This window comes from Delphinapterus leucas, chromosome 13 (assembly GCF_059928025.1).
Source record: "Delphinapterus leucas isolate spDelLeu-1000000601 "Yukka" chromosome 13, BTC_Dleu_Yukka2, whole genome shotgun sequence".
Lineage (NCBI taxonomy): Eukaryota > Metazoa > Chordata > Mammalia > Artiodactyla > Monodontidae > Delphinapterus > Delphinapterus leucas.
Window position 1 is genome coordinate 35,873,076 of NC_143141.1, and position 19,651 is coordinate 35,892,726.

A 19,651-nucleotide genomic window follows, 5' to 3' on the forward strand; every position below is an offset into this window, starting at 1 on the left:
TCACATGGTGCCTTTGTGTGAATCAGGAAAAATGCACCCCTTTCTGAGGTAGGATGCATGCCTGTCCCAGGGAGGCTGACCTGCCCAGTGGTGTTCAGGGTGGACCTCTGTCACAGGGCACGGCCTGCACATCTAGGTGCCTGTGTGCCCAGCAAACGATTCTTTGGAAAATGGAAGTGATCTTAAAGATTAGAGTGACCTGAAGAGTAATCCCGCTAGTACCTGGTAGAGCAAGGGACTAACTCCAGAATTGTTGATTTAATTTAATCCTGATCAAGAATATTTATTGATGGCTTCGTCTATGAAACATAGGGCTATGCCACAATATTTATATATGACAAGGATGCCACTCTTAAGTAGCCAGTTATAACCTGGTATAAAACTAGTTGATTGGTACTTGTTAGATATTATGGTATTAACTTACTGGAGAAGTGGGAGGCCTCCATTAACAACAAAACAAAACAAAAACAAAACAAAATTTCCCAAAGCAGTTACCACTGCTCTTTAGGTGTCATGGGTAGAGAAGGTCATTATTTCCATTCTGCCACCGAGGAATATAACATACAGCGATATAGACAAGGGACCAACAGTGGGTTCTCTTGGGGGTGGAGTTTTGAAGTGAATTGCTCGCAACATTGCATCCCAAATTACCATGTTCCTTGCATGAAGTGGAGACACCCACCCTGGAACTGAAGAAAGTGCTGATGTGCGGGAGGGATGGGATTCCAAAGGTGGGGCTGGTTTCCTCTCCTCACTTTACCTTCACCTGTCCCACTTGGCTAGCCTATCACAGGGAAGACAGAGGCCATCGAATGGGTGCCTCAGCTTCCTGCCCTCTCACCCATACCTGAGAGCCCATCTTGGGCTCTGCCCCCCAGATCACTAAGGAAGAGTGGCATTTCCTAGGCTGGAGGTCATCTAAGTCCTGCTAGGGGCTCCTTCCCTCCATCAATGAGCTCTTCAGCCTCTTCCCCTCCTGGGCTTCTGTCATGAGCACTTAAATCATTCTCAAGTCCTTCATCCTAAACAAACAAAGAGCTTCTGTCAACTCCAGCTCTCCTCCAGCTACTGCTTTGGCTCTCCCCTCCCATTTTCCACTAAGCTTCACTCCTGCCCCCATCATTGCACTGAACCTAGGTCACCAAGGCCACAAGGACCTTGTTACTGCTAATCTAATTAGAGGACTTGTCGGCTTGTATCTAAATTTCCCATACTTGACCCTGTTGACCCCACCCTCCTCCGTGATGTGCCACCTTCCCTTGGCTTCCATGACCCCAGACTCTCCTGTCACACCTGCTCTTTCTCTGGCTGGTCCTTCTTAGTTTCCTTCTTTCTTCTTCTCCTTTTTCTTTCCCCACCTCGACTCAAAGGATGTGACCCTGGGGGTTCAGCACTTAACCTATTTCCCTTCTCTCTCTCCATACTCTCCCTGGGCTCTGCATCTGTTCACACTGGTCTCAACCGCCACGCTAATGATGCCCAGATCCTTGCCTCCAGCTCAGAACTCTCACCAGGGCAAAACTGCCTCCTGCACAGATTGGGCGACACAAGTGGGCATCTAGGTGCTGCAGGTGCCCACGCTGCGCATACATGACTCCGAGAGTGAGCAGCTCCTGAAAGTTTGTGCTCTAGGCGCTCCGCGGTACCTCAGCCTCGGTAAGTTGAAAAGCTAAGCCCTCATCTTCCCTCCCAAAGCTCTTCCTGTGCCCCCATCCTGGTGAACGACATCATAGCCGGCTCAGATCAAAACCTGGAGGTCCTCCTTGACAGCCCCCTCTCTCATCCTCCACACCAGCCAGTTACCAAACCCAGTCATTCTGTTTCCACAACCTCCCCTGAATCCAGACTCTTTCCTCCTCCTGTCACTGCCTCCGGTCAGGATGCCACCATCTCCACGCTGCAGCCAGCATGACTTTTCTAAAATACAATCTGACCACAACTCTGCCTAAAACACTTGGTGGTGATTCTCCACTGTCCCCAGAGTGGGCTCCACGGTCAGCAGCCACGCTGACCCCTCTCCCCGCTCCTCCGCTGGCTGCCTCGCACTGTCCTCCACCAAGCCTCGCTCCTCATGTCCCCCGAAGGAGCCGCAGGCCACCTCCAGATCCTTGCTCAAGCTTCCCTCTCACAGAAGAGCCTCCCTCCACTACTCTCCCCTGGTCTCAGCCTAAATGCCACTTCTAGAAGTCAGTTTTGACACCAAGGCTGGTGAAATGCCCTTCCTGGGCATACTCCCCCCACCTCTCACATTCACCACAGAGCCTTTCACACAGGATGGTTTTTGGGGCCTTAACAGTTTGTCCCTGCTTCTCAAGGGAAGGGACACAGCTTACTAATCGATGAGCGGCCAGCACAAACTCAGTGCTCGTCTCATAGAAAGTGTTCAGCAAGTATCTGTTGCATGCATGAAGGATTTAAGGAATTCTGAGTGTGGACTTCAAATCCGATAGTCCTGAATTAAGCCCTAGATCTGCCCCTTCCCAACTGTGTGTCCTTGGGAAAGTTAATAACCTCCCCTGAGTCTCAGTTTCTGCTCTGTAAAATGGGTTTGTTCTTGTGAATGGATTTGTGCTTCTATAACCATCTGTAATCAGTACAATGCTTGATGCTCTCTTCTCTTTCACCTCATACGCTGAACTCCAGGAAGCCAGAAGTAAGTCCTATTCTAGTTGGCATCCCCGGTGCCCAGCCCAGCGATGAGTTCTTAGCGGGGGCACAATAGATGAAATTTGATGAAAGGATGTCTGAGGGAAGGCAGCCAAGGCAAAGAAGGAAGAGGTAGTGCAGGGAATGTGGAGAAGGGAGAAAGGAGAGGGGAACAGGGTGGACACTTTCTCTGAGTCTGCTTATGTTTCGGGAGGCTCATCTGCTTTCGAAGGACTGGGTTGAGGATGCTCTCTCCCCTTGGAGATAACCTGCCCAGGTCATTCTCGCCTCTGCAACGGTAGGGAGCCACAGGGACCCATGTGACCGACTCAGCTCCCTTATTGGAAACAGCTGTGCAGACGGCAGCCCTGGGGCTGGAGCTCCGGTAGAGGATTTCACAACCTCCAGGGCTGTGCTTCAGATGAGTTTCAAACGTTGTTTATATACGTCTACGTGTGTGCTTCCTGGGTCTCTTCTGATTGCCATGAGGCCCAGCCTTGCAAAACAAGCTCAGAGTGTGCCTTAGTATTTTGTTCTTGCTGATAGTAATGGAATGTACCAGCCTCCCAATGCCAGATCTGGGAGAAACCAAGAACCTGAAAACAAAGAAGACATCCAACCCCAGTGGCTCCTCCCAGAGCACGTGAATGGGGTGGGGCATTAAAGCTGGGGAGGGTTTAGGCGGGTTGATATTTTGACTGAATTCCATCCAGAAAAGACATACGAGGCAGAGTTATATTTTCTCTTTTCCATTCTCTTTATCCAAGCAGTAACAATATTGTAGCAGGCAGGATCTATGTTTACCGTCTTCCAGAGAAGAAAGGGACTGCTTTGAGCACATAAAGATTGTAATCATCCATTTCCCTTATGCCTATGAGACACAGGCATAGAGGTTTTGAAGGGCTGTGGAGAGTTGCCTTCAAATTGTTCCAGGAACGAAAGAAAGGATGCTGCCTGGGATGAGAAATAGGGATTTGGACCAGATCACTGATTCTCAACTCTAGTTGCACATTAGAATGACCTGGGGAGCTTTTAAAATCCCAGTATCCAGACTTCATCACAGACAAATTAAATAGAACCTTTGGGGTGGGATCCTGGCATCAGGGCTTTAAAGTTCCTCAGGTAATCACAACATGCAGGTTGAAAATCACTGGATTCTGTGAACTCTGATCTCTGAAGCTCCCTTACATTTCTGGCTTTGAAATTAGTAATCTAGGAGCAAAACTGTCTGCAGCTGGCAAGATTTCCCTACAATTGGTTGGGACTTAATATTTAGGCTTCAGCTAGAATAGTCACCAATCATGTCAATAGGCGTTCTGTGGAGAAACACAGGAAGGTAGTGGTCGGTAGTCAAATAAGCACAAAAGATTGACTTCGAATCCCAGGCAGTCAGGGTTAGAGGGATTTTGATGGACATCTCATTCCATTTACCTCACTGGTTTCCCCAGACCAGCAGCATCAGCATCACCTGGGAGCTTGTTAGAAATGCTAGTTCCCAGGCCACACCCCAGACCTGCTAAGTCAGAAACTGTGAGAGTGGGATCCAGCTACCTGGGTTTTAACAAAACTTCTGGGTGATTCTGTGCTCAAGTTTGAAAACCAGTGATCTGCTGCAGGAATCCTCTACTATATCCTGTCGTCCTTCAATTCTTTAGATGAAATATGCTTCACTGTAACTTCTACGTGTGGCTCTAGTTCTGTCTTCTGGGATGACCCAGAGTAAATCCAAGTCATGTTCTGTACTTCAAAGACTTTAAGATAATGTTCCAGGGCTTCTGGTTTAATATATGTCTGATAGCTCCTGAGGGCACTTCTCCCAAATTTAAAATAAAATACACAGGAAGATACAGAAAAGGTGCCAACTCACATTACCACCCAAAAATAAGACTGAGGGAATAGAAGTAGTAGAAAATTTTTGTGAAAATTTATGTCATCTTGGAGTAGAGAAGACTGTTCTAAGTTTGACACCAAAGGCAGAAATTATAAAGATTCGTAGATTTAACTATAAATTTATAGATAACGTCAATATATTTTTAAAAACTTAAAAAGTATATGACAAGCTAGAAAAACTTTGCATATGTATATTCTATATATATATATATATATATATATATATAATGTTAGACTTTAAGTTTCATGACGTGAGCATCATATACTTAATGTATAGCACAGGGTCTGACATAAACTGAGTCCTCAAAGCATTTGACTAATGAGTGAATGAAGATGAGTTAAGCAAATGGCCATATAAAAATCAATGCTAGGGACTTCCCTGGTGGTGCAGCGGTTAAGAATCTGCCTTCCAAAGCAGGGGACGCAGGTTCAATCCCTGGCCAGGGAACTAGATCCCACATGCATGCTGCAACTAAGAGTTAGCATGCCGCAGCTAAGACCCAGAGCAACCAAAAAAAAAAAAAAAAATCAATGCTAAAATATACAGTAGAAAAATGGGCTGAGGGCATACATAGGCAATTGACAAAAGGGAAAATAAATATTTGAAAAAGATGTTTCACTTCAATAACAGAAAATGCAAATTAAATTAGCACCTATAAATTAAATTAGCACCTATCAAATAGCTAACTTTAGTAATGTTAATGGAAGATGGGTTTTTCATTGATGCTGACTCTAGGGTTAATTCACACAGTGTTTCAGGCAATAATGAATAATGAGGCCAATCTGGCCTCATTATCAAAGCTCTAAAATTTCTCATGTTGTTCGATCCAGCAGATAGCTGCCTTCCTAATCCTAAGGGAACATTCATGAGTGTGCACAATGATTTGGCAACAAGCATACTGATTACAGCCTCATTTATAAAAATAAACACTTGGAAATAAATATCCAAAAAGAGAAGACAGGCCGAAATATTATGTCACAGATTGACAAAGGAACATGACACAGCCATTAAAATGATATATAACGATATGAATGGCATAGAAAGATTATTCCTCAAACATGGTTAAGTGATTAAAAATAGTTTATAAAAGGGGTGCGTAATGTGATGACCAAGAAATGACCAAGTGAAAAAGCTCTCAGGGTCCTTTAAATCTTCCTCAGACTGAACATTCCTAATTCCTTCCGCCATTTCTCCTTGAATGGTGAGCAAACTTTCTAAAGTCAGAGTGGCCCTGGTGTGTAGGAAGCCTTGGGGAGCGTCCTGGAAAATGCCCATGGGATACATGTTCTAATTGCCAGACTTTCTTGGTAAGTCTCTGTGAATATGCCCTGCTTTGGCAACGCCCCCTTTAAAGCCCGGGTCTGGACAGCAACTTCTTGTGTTTACAGGGATACTACGGGAACAATGAACAATCTTACCAAGGTGACAGTTCACTAGGTAGAGATGATGGGAAAGACATTCCAAGCAGAGAAACTAGAAGATGCAAAGGCACAGAGACACAGAAGATTCTGGCATGTTCAGGGAATGGTGAGCAATTCTAGGTGGCTGGAAAGCTATTTGGAGTGATGGGGGAACCTGGAGGTAGTAGCAGATGAAATGATAAGGGAAGCCTTTCTAAATCAAGCTAAGGATTTGGGTCTCCTTCCTAGTCTTGGCCAGTCTGAAGCCTTGGGATGTTACACTGAGATCCGTGTTTTAGAAAGAGCACAACGGTGGCTATACACTGGAAGCCGGGGGCTGGTTTAAGCAAAGGATACCATATGCTTAGTGAAGTCTTTAAATTTTAGGATCGGATGTGTTGCTGGTTTGCTTTTTAAGTGGTTTCTTCTGGTACTTTCTTTTTTATGTTTGCTCAGGATCTCTTGGTGGGCTCCAACAAACAATAGGACTGTGAGCCCACCCCAGGCAGAAAGAGGAAGATGGGTGGTGGTGGACAGAAAGCATTCATGTCTCCTGCTGTCATCCCATTCATGTTTTCCCTGACCCTGGGCTTGGACAGCTCCCAGGAGGTGGGCACCAATTCCAGGGAAGGATGTGGCTCTGGGCTCAGGCCTCCTGGAGCCCTCTGCTCTGCGGTGGAGGCTGGAAGCTCTCAGCTTTTCCAGCAGCCTCAGAGGCTCTACCGGTGAGCCCGTGTCTGCCTCTCTAGGGCTGGGGTGGGTTCACTGGGGGAAGCAGGAGCAGACAGGAACTGAGAAGGAAGAATTGCCAGGTTCCTGTGAGGTCAACACATGTTTGAAACAAATCAGAACGAGAATGTAATTAGGTGATGTTTGGTTTTGTTTTTGTTTTAAAGGAAAAATTCAGAACCTGTGACTCGTGTTCACGAGCACATGCCTGGATGCAGTCATTTTGAGTTTATGGAAAATGTGGTCAGCCCCATAAATCAGTGCTGAAGAATTCTTACAGAGCCATCCCCGTGCAAGGAAGTCAGGTCTGTAGCGAGTCTCCTAAGATTATGCAAAATAATACAGAGTAAGCATGTAATAATAAGCTACAGTATAGTCTTCTCTACTCCTGGAATTCTTTCCTGAGTTGCCATGAGGAAGCTGTGAATTTCTGTTCCTATCTAATCTGTGACCTTTCTTGTGTAACTCCATGTGTACGTCTGGATGTCTGTGGCCATCACCATGACTACCAGGACACAGTTCTCTGCAACTATTCTCGCATGTGTCTTAAACATTTTAGCAGGATTTCTATACAGAAAGCCCATTTAAAAGTAGGCTGAAAAATGATAACTTGCAACACTGCTGAGAATACAGTCAAATGTATCCTAATTCTCAGCCCGCCTGTCCTTCGCACCCATTATTTGGTGTGATTGGAAAATGAAAATTCAAGGAGGAATCGTATTTCTCAAAAGCACACAAGACATCTTCAAATGTGAAATACAAACTTTCATTCAGAATTAGTAAATAATAGATTCAATCTAGGTGTGATTCACTAGAAGAAATTCCATCCATTTTCATTTCATTGTTGTTGGATTTATCCCATCAGCCTTTTGCCCTCAAACAGTTTTGGTTCTTCTATCTTATATACCATAATATTTCTCTCTATCCTTCCTCTTTCCTACACTCCCTTCTCTGCTTGACCCAGTTTAGAAATCTGTTTCTGCCAAACTGGTCAGCGGAGAGTGGAATGCTAACAAATCTGAGTGATGATTTTCAGTTGCTCTGAGAAGAATGGGCTTGTTCACTGGACTAGCATGTTCTATCACAAAAAATAGTACTGCTGAACCCGAGTTTGGGTATCCTATTTTTTTTTTTTTTGTAATCTGTTAGATGAGTCTCATGCAGGCTAAAAAAAATTCTTAATTTTCCACAGAAACCGTATGTATAACTTATAAGGCCAAATACCACCCTGAGTACAAAGTTGATGGCCTAGGCTCATTTCTGTTAGCTGTAGAGTTTGTACTTTCAAATCTGCTATGGCAATGTGTTCTTGTTGACGTGCGTGCACAGACAAAATACAAATTCCATGTGTCATGAGGGCCAAGCTGGCCCAGCATTTATATGGCCTGGGATTTTTTTTTTTTTTTTTTTTTCCGGTATGCGGGCCTCTCACTGTTGTGGCCTCTCCCGTTGCGGAGCACAGGCTCCGGACGCGCAGGCTCAGCGGCCATGGCTCACGGGCCCAGCCGCTCCGCGGCATGTGGGATCTTCCCGGACCGGGGCACGAACCCGTGTGCCCTGCATCGGCAGCTGGAACCCCAACCACTGCGCCACCAGGGAAGCCCTGGGATTTTTTTAAATGTCATTCTTGCCTGTTGTCCCTGCCACAAACTGGAGCAGGAATAGCTAATTGGCTGCAGCCTGCACAGGCTGTGAAACTTTAGACCAAATCCCCTCAGCCACAAGCCACCCATTGTCACCTGTCACCAGGTGCAAAGGAAGGGGGGCCTGCCTAACTGGCTCTGCTCTCGTGTTTTATTAGTTGTGCCGTGTTGCAGAGTGGGCAGGGTAAAGATGTGGGTATATCTGACACACATCAATTGCAATATAGTTTGAATTTTTGCATCAACCCTTCACAGACAGTAGAAAAGCACAGAGTAAATAATCCTAATAATATTTGCCCTGACTAAGCCTTACTAAGTGTTCAAACGTTAGGCCACATGCTTTACAAACATTACCTTCTCCAACCTGCCACACTGTGAAGTAGTTATTACCAGCTACTTTATCAAGATGAAGTTCAGAGAGATCAAGTGACTGGCCTGGAGTTTTCCAGGCAGGAAGGAAGCAAGATTCAAACCCGACCCTACCTGGTTGGAAAGGAGCCCCAAATTAGACACCTTGATTTTGCTTTGGGGTTCATGTGCTCGATTCCCAGAGCAGCGGATGCAAGATGCAGGTCGTGGGTAGTTGAGGGGGAATTTGGTCCCCAGCTTTGCTCTGTAGATTTTATGAAAGAGAGACTGACTCTTCCCGAAGACATAGCAATGGTGCGATTACAGCAGAACTGAGGTTGTTTCCAGCATTGTTACTATCTGAACAGAGCACAATATTCAGCTTGTCTTGTCCTCTTTTTCCTCACTTACAAAATGAGGACTTTGGCTAGATGGTTTCTAAGGCCTCTGATGCCTCCTCCCTTTCTGTCTCCTCCTAGTTGAGACATCTGAGCTTGGCCCTGACAGTTTCAGGGCAAACCCTCACCAGGGTGGAAGGAAGGTCCTCCCGTGATCCTGGACCAGCTGGGCCCAATGCCTGCTGGAAGGTGGGGGAGCTTTCTGTGGCCCCTATTCCGTGGCTCCATCCTGTGGCCCTAGCGTCCTGCTTGTCACCACTGGCCAGTGTGGCTGAGAAGCAGCAGGCCTCTCCCCTGGAGCTACCTGAGTAAGAGCCAGTCCTGCTTTATTCACACACTGTACCTGTAAACTCAGAAGCTCAAGTCCTAGGACATTAAAGCTAAGCTACTTCTGTCAAAATCCTTTTCAGAAAAGCAAGTCGAAACTCAAGGTCTTGTAAAAACCCAAGTTTTGAAAAGTAGTGTCTGATTTGTCACAACATGAAATCATAGCTGGATTCCTATATCTGGAGTTATTCTGGCTCAACAGTCAGAGAGAGAGAGAGAGAGAGAGAGTGCAAAAAGAACGCATGTGTGCGACCCCGTTAATGAATCCTACCGTGTCTCCTGGCTGTGGACGCATCACGGACACACGATCGTAGCCTTTCCTTAGCAGGACCCACAGGGCATCAAGTTTTCCCTGAAATAAAACAAATGCACCAAGATTACATCTGAAACCAGACCAGGGGCCAGCACCGACAGGCAGAAACTTCCATGCTTCTTAAGTCATGTGAACCACACTTCACCGGCAATGCAGTTGCCATAGGATGTGACTCTGTAGTCCCTAAGTTCAAATGTGGGCCTCAGGAATGGAGGAGGAGGAGAGACACATCCCAGAGGACCCTGATGCTCGCGCAGGAGACATCTGTGACTTTAGTGCAGCCTCAGATTTGCAGACACGGAGGATTCATTCAGGCTCTCAGCTTTTGCCCTCATCATATTCCCAGGCAACTCCTCACACCGCAAGTCAATCTTTTCGACTTGCACTAAAGTTTTTTCTTCCCAGTTAGTGTCCAGAGTTTACAAATGAAACAATGAGGACAGATTCAAGCAGGAAGTGACTAAGTAGAAGCATGGACAGGGTGAGACCAATGAAAGGCCCCTGGGGCACAGATCCATGGCTGTCCCTACGATGGGCTCTGGAATCCCAGGCTCGACAGACAAATGACCAAAGATCACGGATCACCACAAATCACAACCCCCTTTGGAGTTGTAGGTGATTGGTTGAATCTGGAAGGAGTGAGCCTACGAGTGCTAAAGTTTTCACAGTATGTGGCAAAGGCAGTCTAACGTTCTAGTTCCCTAGACATGCTGAGCAGAGGCTGGTTTCTGCCACTGAAAACACTAACAGAAAAAAAAAAAGCGACATTTATTTAGCTTTGCTCTTATTATTATTACTATCTTTTAATTTTTTGGCTGCGTTGGGTCTTCGTTGCTGTGTGCAGGCTTTCTCTAGTTGCCAAGAACGGGGGCTACTCTTCATTGTGGTGCACAGGCTTCTCATTGCGGTGGCTTCTCTTGTTGCAGAGCACGGGCTCTAGGGGTGCAGGCTTCAGTAGTTGTGGCATGTAGGCTCAGTAGTTGTGGCTCGCGGGCTCTAGACCGCAGGCTCAGTAGTTGTGGTGCACGGGCTTAGTTGCTCCACGGCATGTGGGATCTTCCTGGACCAGGGATCAAACCCGTGTCCCCTGCACTGGCAGGCGGATTCTTAACAACTGTGCCACCAGGGAAGTCCCAGCTTTGCTCTTATTATTAACCCTGGTTGGTGACTCCATCAACGGGCAGAAGTCACCTTTATTTTGTCTTATTTCCCTTCATCACTCTTGTGGTGACCAGGACAATCTGCTCCCCTCCACCTCCAAGGATGACATCCTAGTCTCTAGAACCTGTGAATATGTTCCCTTTCATTGCAAAAAGGGCTCTGCAGATGTGATTAAGTTAAGGATCTGGAGGTGGGGACATGATTCTGGATCATCGGGTGGACCCAATCTAACCATATGGGTCTTTAACAGAGGGAGGTAGGAGGGTCAGCGTCAGAGAAGGAGATGGGGCGACAGAAGCAGAGTGAATGTGATCCCATGTGAGAAGGATTCAACCCACCGCTGTTGGCTTTGGGGAGGAGAGGGGGCCATAAGCCAATGAGTGTGGGCAGCTTCTGGAATCTGGGTAAGACATGGAGATGGAGTGTCTCCTAGGGCCTCCAGCAGGAATGAAGCCCTGGCTTCACTTGGTTTTAGCCCAGTGTGACCCATTTTGGGCTTCTGACCTCCAGAACTATAAGATAATACATTTGTGTGGTTTTAAGCCACTAAGTTAGTGGTAATTTGTTATAGCAACAGTATGAAACCAATACAGCCCTTATCACTCCCTGACATAGTCTATTTGCTTAGTGTCTGTCTCTGCCATCTGGAATGTGAACTCCACGAAAGCAGAGGTGCCACTGGTTTCGTTAACTGCTATATGCCCAGCCCTTAGGACAGCTTCTGGTGCTCAGTGAATATTTGTTGGACGAATGAATGCATTCAGTGCTACTAAGTGCTTGGCTAGGTGCTTTTCTATGTGTCTGCTCCTTTCATTCTCCCAGCAATTCCAAAGGGTTATGGAGAGGGAATCAGAGAGATCAACTAACTTGCCCAAAGGCACACAGTGTGTAAACTGGAGAGGTGTGATTGGACCCCACTCCATGTCTGTCTAGTTCCAAAGCTCATAAACTTTCTTTCTTAAAATATATTTTTTAATTGCATTGATGATTTTTTAAACTGAAGTGTAGTTGATTTACAAGGTTGTGTTAATTTCTACTGTACAGCAAAGTGATTCAGTTATACATATATATATATATATATATATACGCACACATTCTTTTTTTAAAATATTCTTTTCCATTATGGTTTGTCACAGGATATTGAATATAGTCCCCTGTGCAAAGCTCGTATACTTTCTATTATACCAATTGCAGGTTCTTGCCTGTGCAGATCCTTTAGAACAGGGTTTCTAAACTGTGCATTGCGACTCTTCAAGCTCTCATGAAAACATTTTGTGTATTAGGACCAGAATTTTTAACAAAGAAAATAAAATAGGAAAGAAAATCTTTGAGTTAAGGGCAAATGGTGAGGATAAGTATGCATGGGTGTGTGTATGAGGAGTGTGTGAAGTGAATGCACACTTGTGCACGCATAAGCATATACTGGGCCAACATGTACTTCCTGTTGGGGTCTCAGTCGGGCATGTTTGAAAACACTGATCTGGAAGAGGTCTTTGAAGGATAATGCTGAAAGGCTGAGAGAGTCTAGAAACTTCAAGTTCCTTGCCACAAAGCATTCGTAGTGGCAGCATCCATTTAAGAATGCCACCTCGAAGACTTGGGGTTTTGAAATTATCTTCTGGCGGGTTTTATTTAGATACAAAAAATGTGCTTTTGAACCTTTATCAACTCTGTTGCTCGAGTTCTTGTGGATTCAGCTTTGTCTTGCTAAGTGTAATGTTTCTCATCTCTCTTGGCCAAGTATTTACAAAAACCTCTAAAAATATTTTGAAATGACTTTAGAATGCTGGAAGGACCGCTGCTGGGTTCAGCGTGGTTTTTTCTGCATTAAACCATTTCAAGCATCAGCTAAATGTTTTCCTTTAAGGTTCTTTGGGATAAACATTTATATTTCAGGATATAACCAGGTGGATTTCCTGGAAGAATGCCTCTTTTTCTTTTTCTTTCGCTTTTTTTGGGGGAACTCCGGGTATTTGGCTTCGTAAATCATCCCACCCTCAGTGCTCTGTGCACTGATCACTCAGCTCCTTGACAGATGAGGAGCAGTGAGATGGGGCTGAAAGAAAAAGTAGCTGTTGAGGAAGTGTATTAATTAACTCAGCAGAAATCTAAAGCGCCATGCAGGGCAAAGGGGCAGAAACCACCTAGATGTGTAATACCAGGAGAAAGCGTTGTGTTTCTTTGAGGCAACAGATCATAGAGTGATATTTCAGCACAAAACGACTGGATTCAGACTGTTTGTATTCTGAGGCTTCCCCTCACCAGCTCTGCTGCAGCCTCGGACAAGCTGTTTCATGTCCTTAAGCCTTACCTTACTCATCTTTAAAAAAAAGAGATAATAATACCGTCTACCCTATAGATTTGTTAAAAGGCTTACAGCTAGATATTGAAGTAAGATACTCGTCTCATAGAAAGTATTCATTCAGTCTTATCAACGATGGGGTAAAGTCATTAAAATGAAAAACTGGGAGTCTCTGTAGAAAGATGGAAATGAATGTAATGCGGATGTAAGAATCCAATAATTTGAACTTTACAAGCATGGATCTACCCGTCCTTCATTTGGTGCTCCTACAACTCCATTCCCCCCTTTCCCTCTGGCTTCTGTGACAGTGTTTGATGACCCCAACACTCCACCAAAGCTGCTTCGCTAAGGCTGCCCACAGCATCCCGGCTACCAAATGCCTTGGCCACCTGTGGCCTCATTTTACTTGATTCTTTAGAGCGATCAGAGGCTCTGGGCCTCTCCCTTCCTCACTATCCCTTGGCTTTGCCTTCTCCTTCCTATAACTCTCATGATCCTTTTCAGCCTCTTCTGCTCCTCCCCTCTGCTTACACACGATGTGGTGGTGTCCCCTTGCTGTCCCCCCTCTTCTAGTCTCACCCCCACGCTGAATGCTCACTTTTTTTTTTGCGGTACGCGGGCCTCTCACTGTTGTGGCCTCTCCCGTTGCGGAGCACAGGCTCCGGACGCGCAGGCTCAGCGGCCATGGCTCACGGGCCCAGCCGCTCCGCGGCATGTGGGATCTTCCCAGACTGGGGCACGAACCCATGTCCCCTGCATCGGCCCTGAATGCTCACTTTGACTACTCTCACCTGGTCCCATGGGTCAAACTTCCACCTGTCTGCCCATGGCTCACACATTCTTACTTCAGCTTAGTCCTCTCTTGAGCTCCAGAACCAAATACCCACCGAATCTTTGTTGTAATGTAAACGTATCACAGGTATAAAAAAAACCAAACATCACATACTGAACAATTTTTCCCCAAGCTGCTCCGCTTTTTGCATACCCCGCCTTGGTCCACGGCACCACTGACATCCAGATGGACAAGGCGGACACCAGAGAATCATTCTCACCTCCTCTCCCTCTGCCACCCCTTCATATCCAACTTCGACAATGTCTCTCGAATGTTCTCTCTGTCACAGCCCCCCGTCACCTCTTCCTGTCCAGCCCTGGCCCACTGTCTCCACGGCTACTGCCTTGGCCTAGGCCCTCATCATCTATCACTCACCCTGAGGATAGTTTCCTGATTGGTCTTTTACCTCCAGGCTCCCAGTCCTTTCTACGACTTGATTAATAACATATTTCATGGCTAGCTGGAATGGATGCTTTGCTATTAATAAAATAAACCAAGAGACACCTTATTAGCAGTGTGAATTTAGGCGAGTTACCTAACCTCTCTGTGCCTTGGTTTTGCCATCTGTAAAACAGGAGGAGTAGTAGCAGTTTCTAATTTTGAGGGTGGTGGTGAGAAATGAAGGAGTGAGTGCAGGAAGGGCCCTTGGGACTGTGCCCGACTTGTGGTACATGCTTCACCCAGGTTAGCCCTTCATGCAGGTGAGCTGCTATCAAGAGTTGTCCTGGCCAAGGGGAGACCAGATAGTTCTGGTTGTACCCTCAGTGTTCTGAGCTCGGAATGTCCCACAGATGAACCCGAAGTCCCCATTCTGTGTGGCACAGAAAATGATCTTGGTAATCTACCCATCCTATACCTCTTTCTACTCCTATGCCAGGTAGCTTTTAATGCAAGAAGAGCTGAAGTAAGCTTTAGAATGAGAGTGTTTATAACCAAGAAGAGGATAAACATAACTCTCAAAAGTCAAACAGAAGTGCACAGCAAAGGCCCCCATGTTTAATTTTCTGAGAGGAGGCAAAAGCCCGTCATTTCAAGACAGTAGCTACTGGGCTTATTAATAACATCCCTTTAGGGCCACAAGAGCCTCAGGGGATTCTTCCAGGAAGTCCCTGGGCTTTACCCACTCCTCCTGGGGGGAGCCTTTTTTTTTTTTTTTTTTTTTTGCGGTACGCGGGCCTCTCACTGCTGTGGCCTCTCCCGCTGCGGAACACAGGCTCCGGACGCGCAGGCTCAGCGGCCATGGCCCATGGGCCCAGCTGCTCTGCGGCACGTGGGTTCCCCCCGGGACCGGGGCACGAACCCGCGTCCCCTGCATTGGCAGGCGGATTCCCAACCACTGCGCCACCAGGGAAGCCCCCGGGGGGAGACTTTGAGTTGACTCCACTATTTCTCTCAGATCTGAGTGTCCCGAATGCATGCGTCTCTTCAAGGTGCATGTCAAGACACTGGTCCTCACTCCCGAAGAGAAATGCTTCTGTGAAGCTCAAAGATTTCCTACCATCCTGGGAACCCGCCACCAGAGTGCATTAGCTGACATTTACATATACCTTTCTTTCATATGAAATTGACACACTTTGACTATAACATGAGAAATGTACCAATTCCAGGCTCCCAAACTCTACCTCAGCCTCAGACAATCAATACTTTTCATACCACAAAGGCTGGCAAACTGGAGGTTCTATGTCAATGCTCGCTTTTGTTTCTTCCTAAACAAGAAGACTGTGCCCAGGGAGGTTTGTGAGGCCCAACACTCAAAGCATCTTGGTGCATGGGCTTTGTGGCTGGGTTTCTTCTTTCTTTCTTTTTTTTGGGGGGTGATGGAGGGCCAGGCAGCAGCTGTGTCTTCTCTTCTGGTTTGTCTGCCTCCGCTGTTCGGAAGTTAGTCAGAGGTTGAGAATTTTGAGGGTAGTTCAACTTAGAGGGCTGTTAGAGACTAACACATTTTTTTACACCTTAAAATATATGGTAAATATTGTGACCCATGCTTCCCTTTAAATGAAATAAATTAATGCCTAAGTTGGAAACTTTCCTTACACACACACACACACACACACACACACACACACAATCACACATGGTTAATTTTTTTTTCTCTATTTTCTTTTGGTCTCTGTTTAAACAATGGTTGGAACCATTCTAAAAAGTAGCCGGGGAGGGACAAAAAAAGTCTGTTGAACATCAGCGGCACATCTGACAGCATTTAAGGCTTCAGTGTGTCTTACTAGGCTACACATAGCTTCATTCAGAACCGTTCCACCACTGAATGCTGCTTGATTACAAGGCTGAGGTGCTTAAGGCCAGGGATGACAGGTTCACCTTAAAGAAAATGGACAGAACACCACCCGCTCCCCGGCACTGCAACAGCACAGGCCGGTCCGCCGTGCCAGCCAGGTTCTGGCTTTGGTCCTTCAGCTGTCATTTCTGTCATTGCCAGTCACGTGGAGGAGCTACTGGAAAAGGAGAAAACTCATTTCTCTGAAGGCCGCAAGCCTTCCAGCAAACCTGAAAACAGTCCTGGTTTTAATCTTTCTGGTGGTCATACATCTGGGCATTACTTAACTCGCCCGAAATGGTCAGTCCCAATTTAACGAGAAGCATGGGATTGCTGTAAAGCCAGGGGGTGAAAACTGAGCAAAGAAAAAGTCAGGCCAAATATCGGAAAATTTCTTGATCATGAGCCTGGAATGAGGAAAGGGTGAAGTGTGGTCAGTGTGGTCAGTGCCTTAAATTAGCCTGGGCGACGGTGGGGAGCAGCCCATTGCGGACTCTTTCTCTCAGTGAGTTCCTGCGGGATGTGCTTAGGCAATGTGCTTCCCTGCTTCTCTGCTCCTCAAATCTATTTCCTGAAATGCACGAAAAACAGAGTCAAATGCAACCAGTTTAAAGGTGTATATGATTCTGACCACCTTCACTGGGGAACCAGGACTCTTCCCAGTACCTCCTGAAAGTTTTGCGCTGGATGGAGGTGTTCTCCCTGTTTATAGTGGGGCAGGTTATCCTCCATGAGCTGCCTGCCGCTATCCACGCTCTGTGTTTCTCTGCCTTCCTTGCTCCATGCCTTGGAAGCCTGACCTCTACAGATGGCATCATCTAGCTTCCCTTTGGTGTGGCCAACAGGTGGCATCAGAGGGAGACGAGAGTTGACAGATGAATGGATAAAGATGCGGTACATATATACCATGGAATCTTCCTCAGCCATGAAAAAGAATGAAATAATGCCATTTGCAGCAACATGGGTGGACCTAGAGATTGTCATACTGAGTGAAGTAAGCCAGACAGAGAAAGATAAATATCATATGATATCGCTTATATGTGGAATCTAAAAAAAAATGATACAGATGAACTTATTTACAAAACAGAAATAGACCCACAGACATAGACAACGAACTTATGGTTACCAAAGGGGAAAGGTGGAGGGGGGCAGGGATAAATTCATAGTTTGGGATTAACAGATACACACTACTATATATAAAATAGATAACCAACAAGGATCGACTGTACAGCACAGGGAACTATCCTCAATATTCTGTAATAACCTATAAGGGAAAAGAATCGGAAAAAGAATATATATATGCATAATAGAATCACTTTGCTGTACAGCAGAAACTGACACAACATTGTAAATCAGCTAAAGTTCAATTTAAAAAAGAAGGAGGTAAGAGGGCAAGATGAGGGGCAGGTCGATGCTTGCTCCTTCTGCTCCCTCCCTGAGCCCTGCCTTCGTTGGTGGCTGCATTCTTTTTAAAAATTATTTATTTCTTTATTTCTTTCTTTATTTATGCCCTGCCTTCATTGGTGGCTGCATTCTTATTTATTTATTTATCTATTTATTGGCCATGCCCTGCCACTTGCAGGATCTTAGTTCTCTGACCAGGGGTCGAACCCGCGCCCCCTGAAGTGGAAGCATGGAGTCCTAACCACTGGACTGCCAGGGAAATCCCTAGACTCAAGTCAGATTGCCTGATTTGAATTCGAGCTGCCATTTGTGTGTCCTTGGGCAAGTGACTGACACCTCTCTGTGCTTCAGTTCCTTCATCTGTAAAATGGAGATAATATCTCACAGGGTTGTTGTGAGGATTAAATGACTCAACACGCATAACATGCATGGAGGAGTGGGTGGCTGCATTCTTATAGGCCCGGGGTCTGCAAACATTTTCTGTACAGGGCCAAAGGGTAAATATCTTAGGCTTTGTAGGTCAAGAGGCAAACTCCACGCTATTATGTAGGTGCTGATATAGTCATTTAAAAATACAAAAAGCCATTCTTAACTTGTGGGCCATATAAAAACACGGAACAGGGCAGATTTAGATAGCTGACCCTCTCTGTGGCCACAGCTCCCACTGGGTGGCCTCTTCTCCAGAGCTGCAGCTCTCACTGGTTCCAGTGACACCCTCTCGCCTCCTTGCTCTTCGGGCCTAGGGATGTAACAGCTCTCTCTGTTGCTAGTCCCTGGGTGCCTCACCATTGCTATGCAACGAAGAGTAGTCCCCACTCTCTTAACCCTTCCCTGATCTGTGTGATTTCAACCCTCCTGAGGGTGCCTTCTGTTTCCTGCCAGAACTGTGACAAATCCGGTGAGAGGGTTCAGGAAAGGGAAGCAGAGTTTATGGCACAGCATGAGGCTGAATGTTTTGCCCAAGGCCTAGTGAATGTGTATAGACATTGTGGCTAGAATGTGGCTCATCGTGGACCATGCATTGGGTTAAACAGTGTGAAGGCTGAAGTTCTGGTAGCAAGTCCATTCTTTTTCTGGACAAACAGTGTACATTATGACTTTTGAATTCCTTTCTGTGCTTCTACTCTCAAACTTCCTTGTTCTCGCCCTTCCCTCGCCCACCTGTCCAGATACACATAAGAGGACCTCTTTTGCTCTCCTTTCCTCAAAGATATGGCAAGAAGAATGTCACCTTCTTTGCATCGAGAGTACCTAAGTGATTTGTGTGGGTCACAGGAGAAAGTCTATCTGGCTTAATGCTCTGGGAGTTGTTTCATAATTATGTCCCGCGTGTCTCTTTAACAAGAGATGGTGGAATCCCTACTCCGTGCCAGGTACACTGCTGCTTATGGGTGATTCAAAGATGAGTTAAGCATAATTGGTGCCTCCGGGGGGTCAAATCTGGTGAGGGAAGACTCATAAACAGGAGCAGTTACACAAAAGAGCTATGGTACAATAGTTTGCTAAGTAAGCCTCGGTGTGAGCTGCCCCAGCAGCAGGAGGAGCATTCACACTTCTTCCTGTCCTAACAAGGGAGTCCTACTGACGCTTAGCAAGCCCACCAGCATCACAGGTTTTTGCCATCTGGCTTTTCTGGTGATTCTTTGACACTCAGTTTTCCAACCACTTAACATTAATCCAGCAGCTCTGTTTGTGGGAACCATAGGTCCGTGTGAAAACCAACAAGGTCTCCTGGCTGAGACTCCCGACAAATCTCTGAGGCATGATTGTGGCCGCTTTGCCATGCACCACAGTTCCCGCCCTCAGGGAGCTTCCTCTGGAAGGCTGGCTGGAACCTTGGGTGACAACTGATTAACTGGGCTTGCTAAAACCCAGGTCACTGGGCCCAACCCCCAAAGTTGCCTATTTGGTAGATCTGGGTTGGGGCCTGAGAATGTTCATTTCTAACGAGTTCCTGGGGGATGCTGATGCTGCTGGTCCAGGCA

The 19,651-nt window shown here is 46.2% G+C and overlaps 1 protein-coding gene across 2 annotated transcripts in view; it reads right to left on the bottom strand.

The window, feature by feature from the left end:
- ANTXR1 (ANTXR cell adhesion molecule 1) overlaps window positions 1–19,651 on the bottom strand; it is a 241,700-nt gene that overhangs the window by 44,287 nt on the left and 177,762 nt on the right. For both annotated transcript variants that reach the window (XM_022561340.2, XM_022561341.3), the window contains exon 17: window positions 9,654–9,734. In XM_022561340.2, the coding sequence (XP_022417048.2) occupies window positions 9,654–9,734 (81 nt within the window). The remainder of the gene's footprint in view (window positions 1–9,653; window positions 9,735–19,651) is intronic.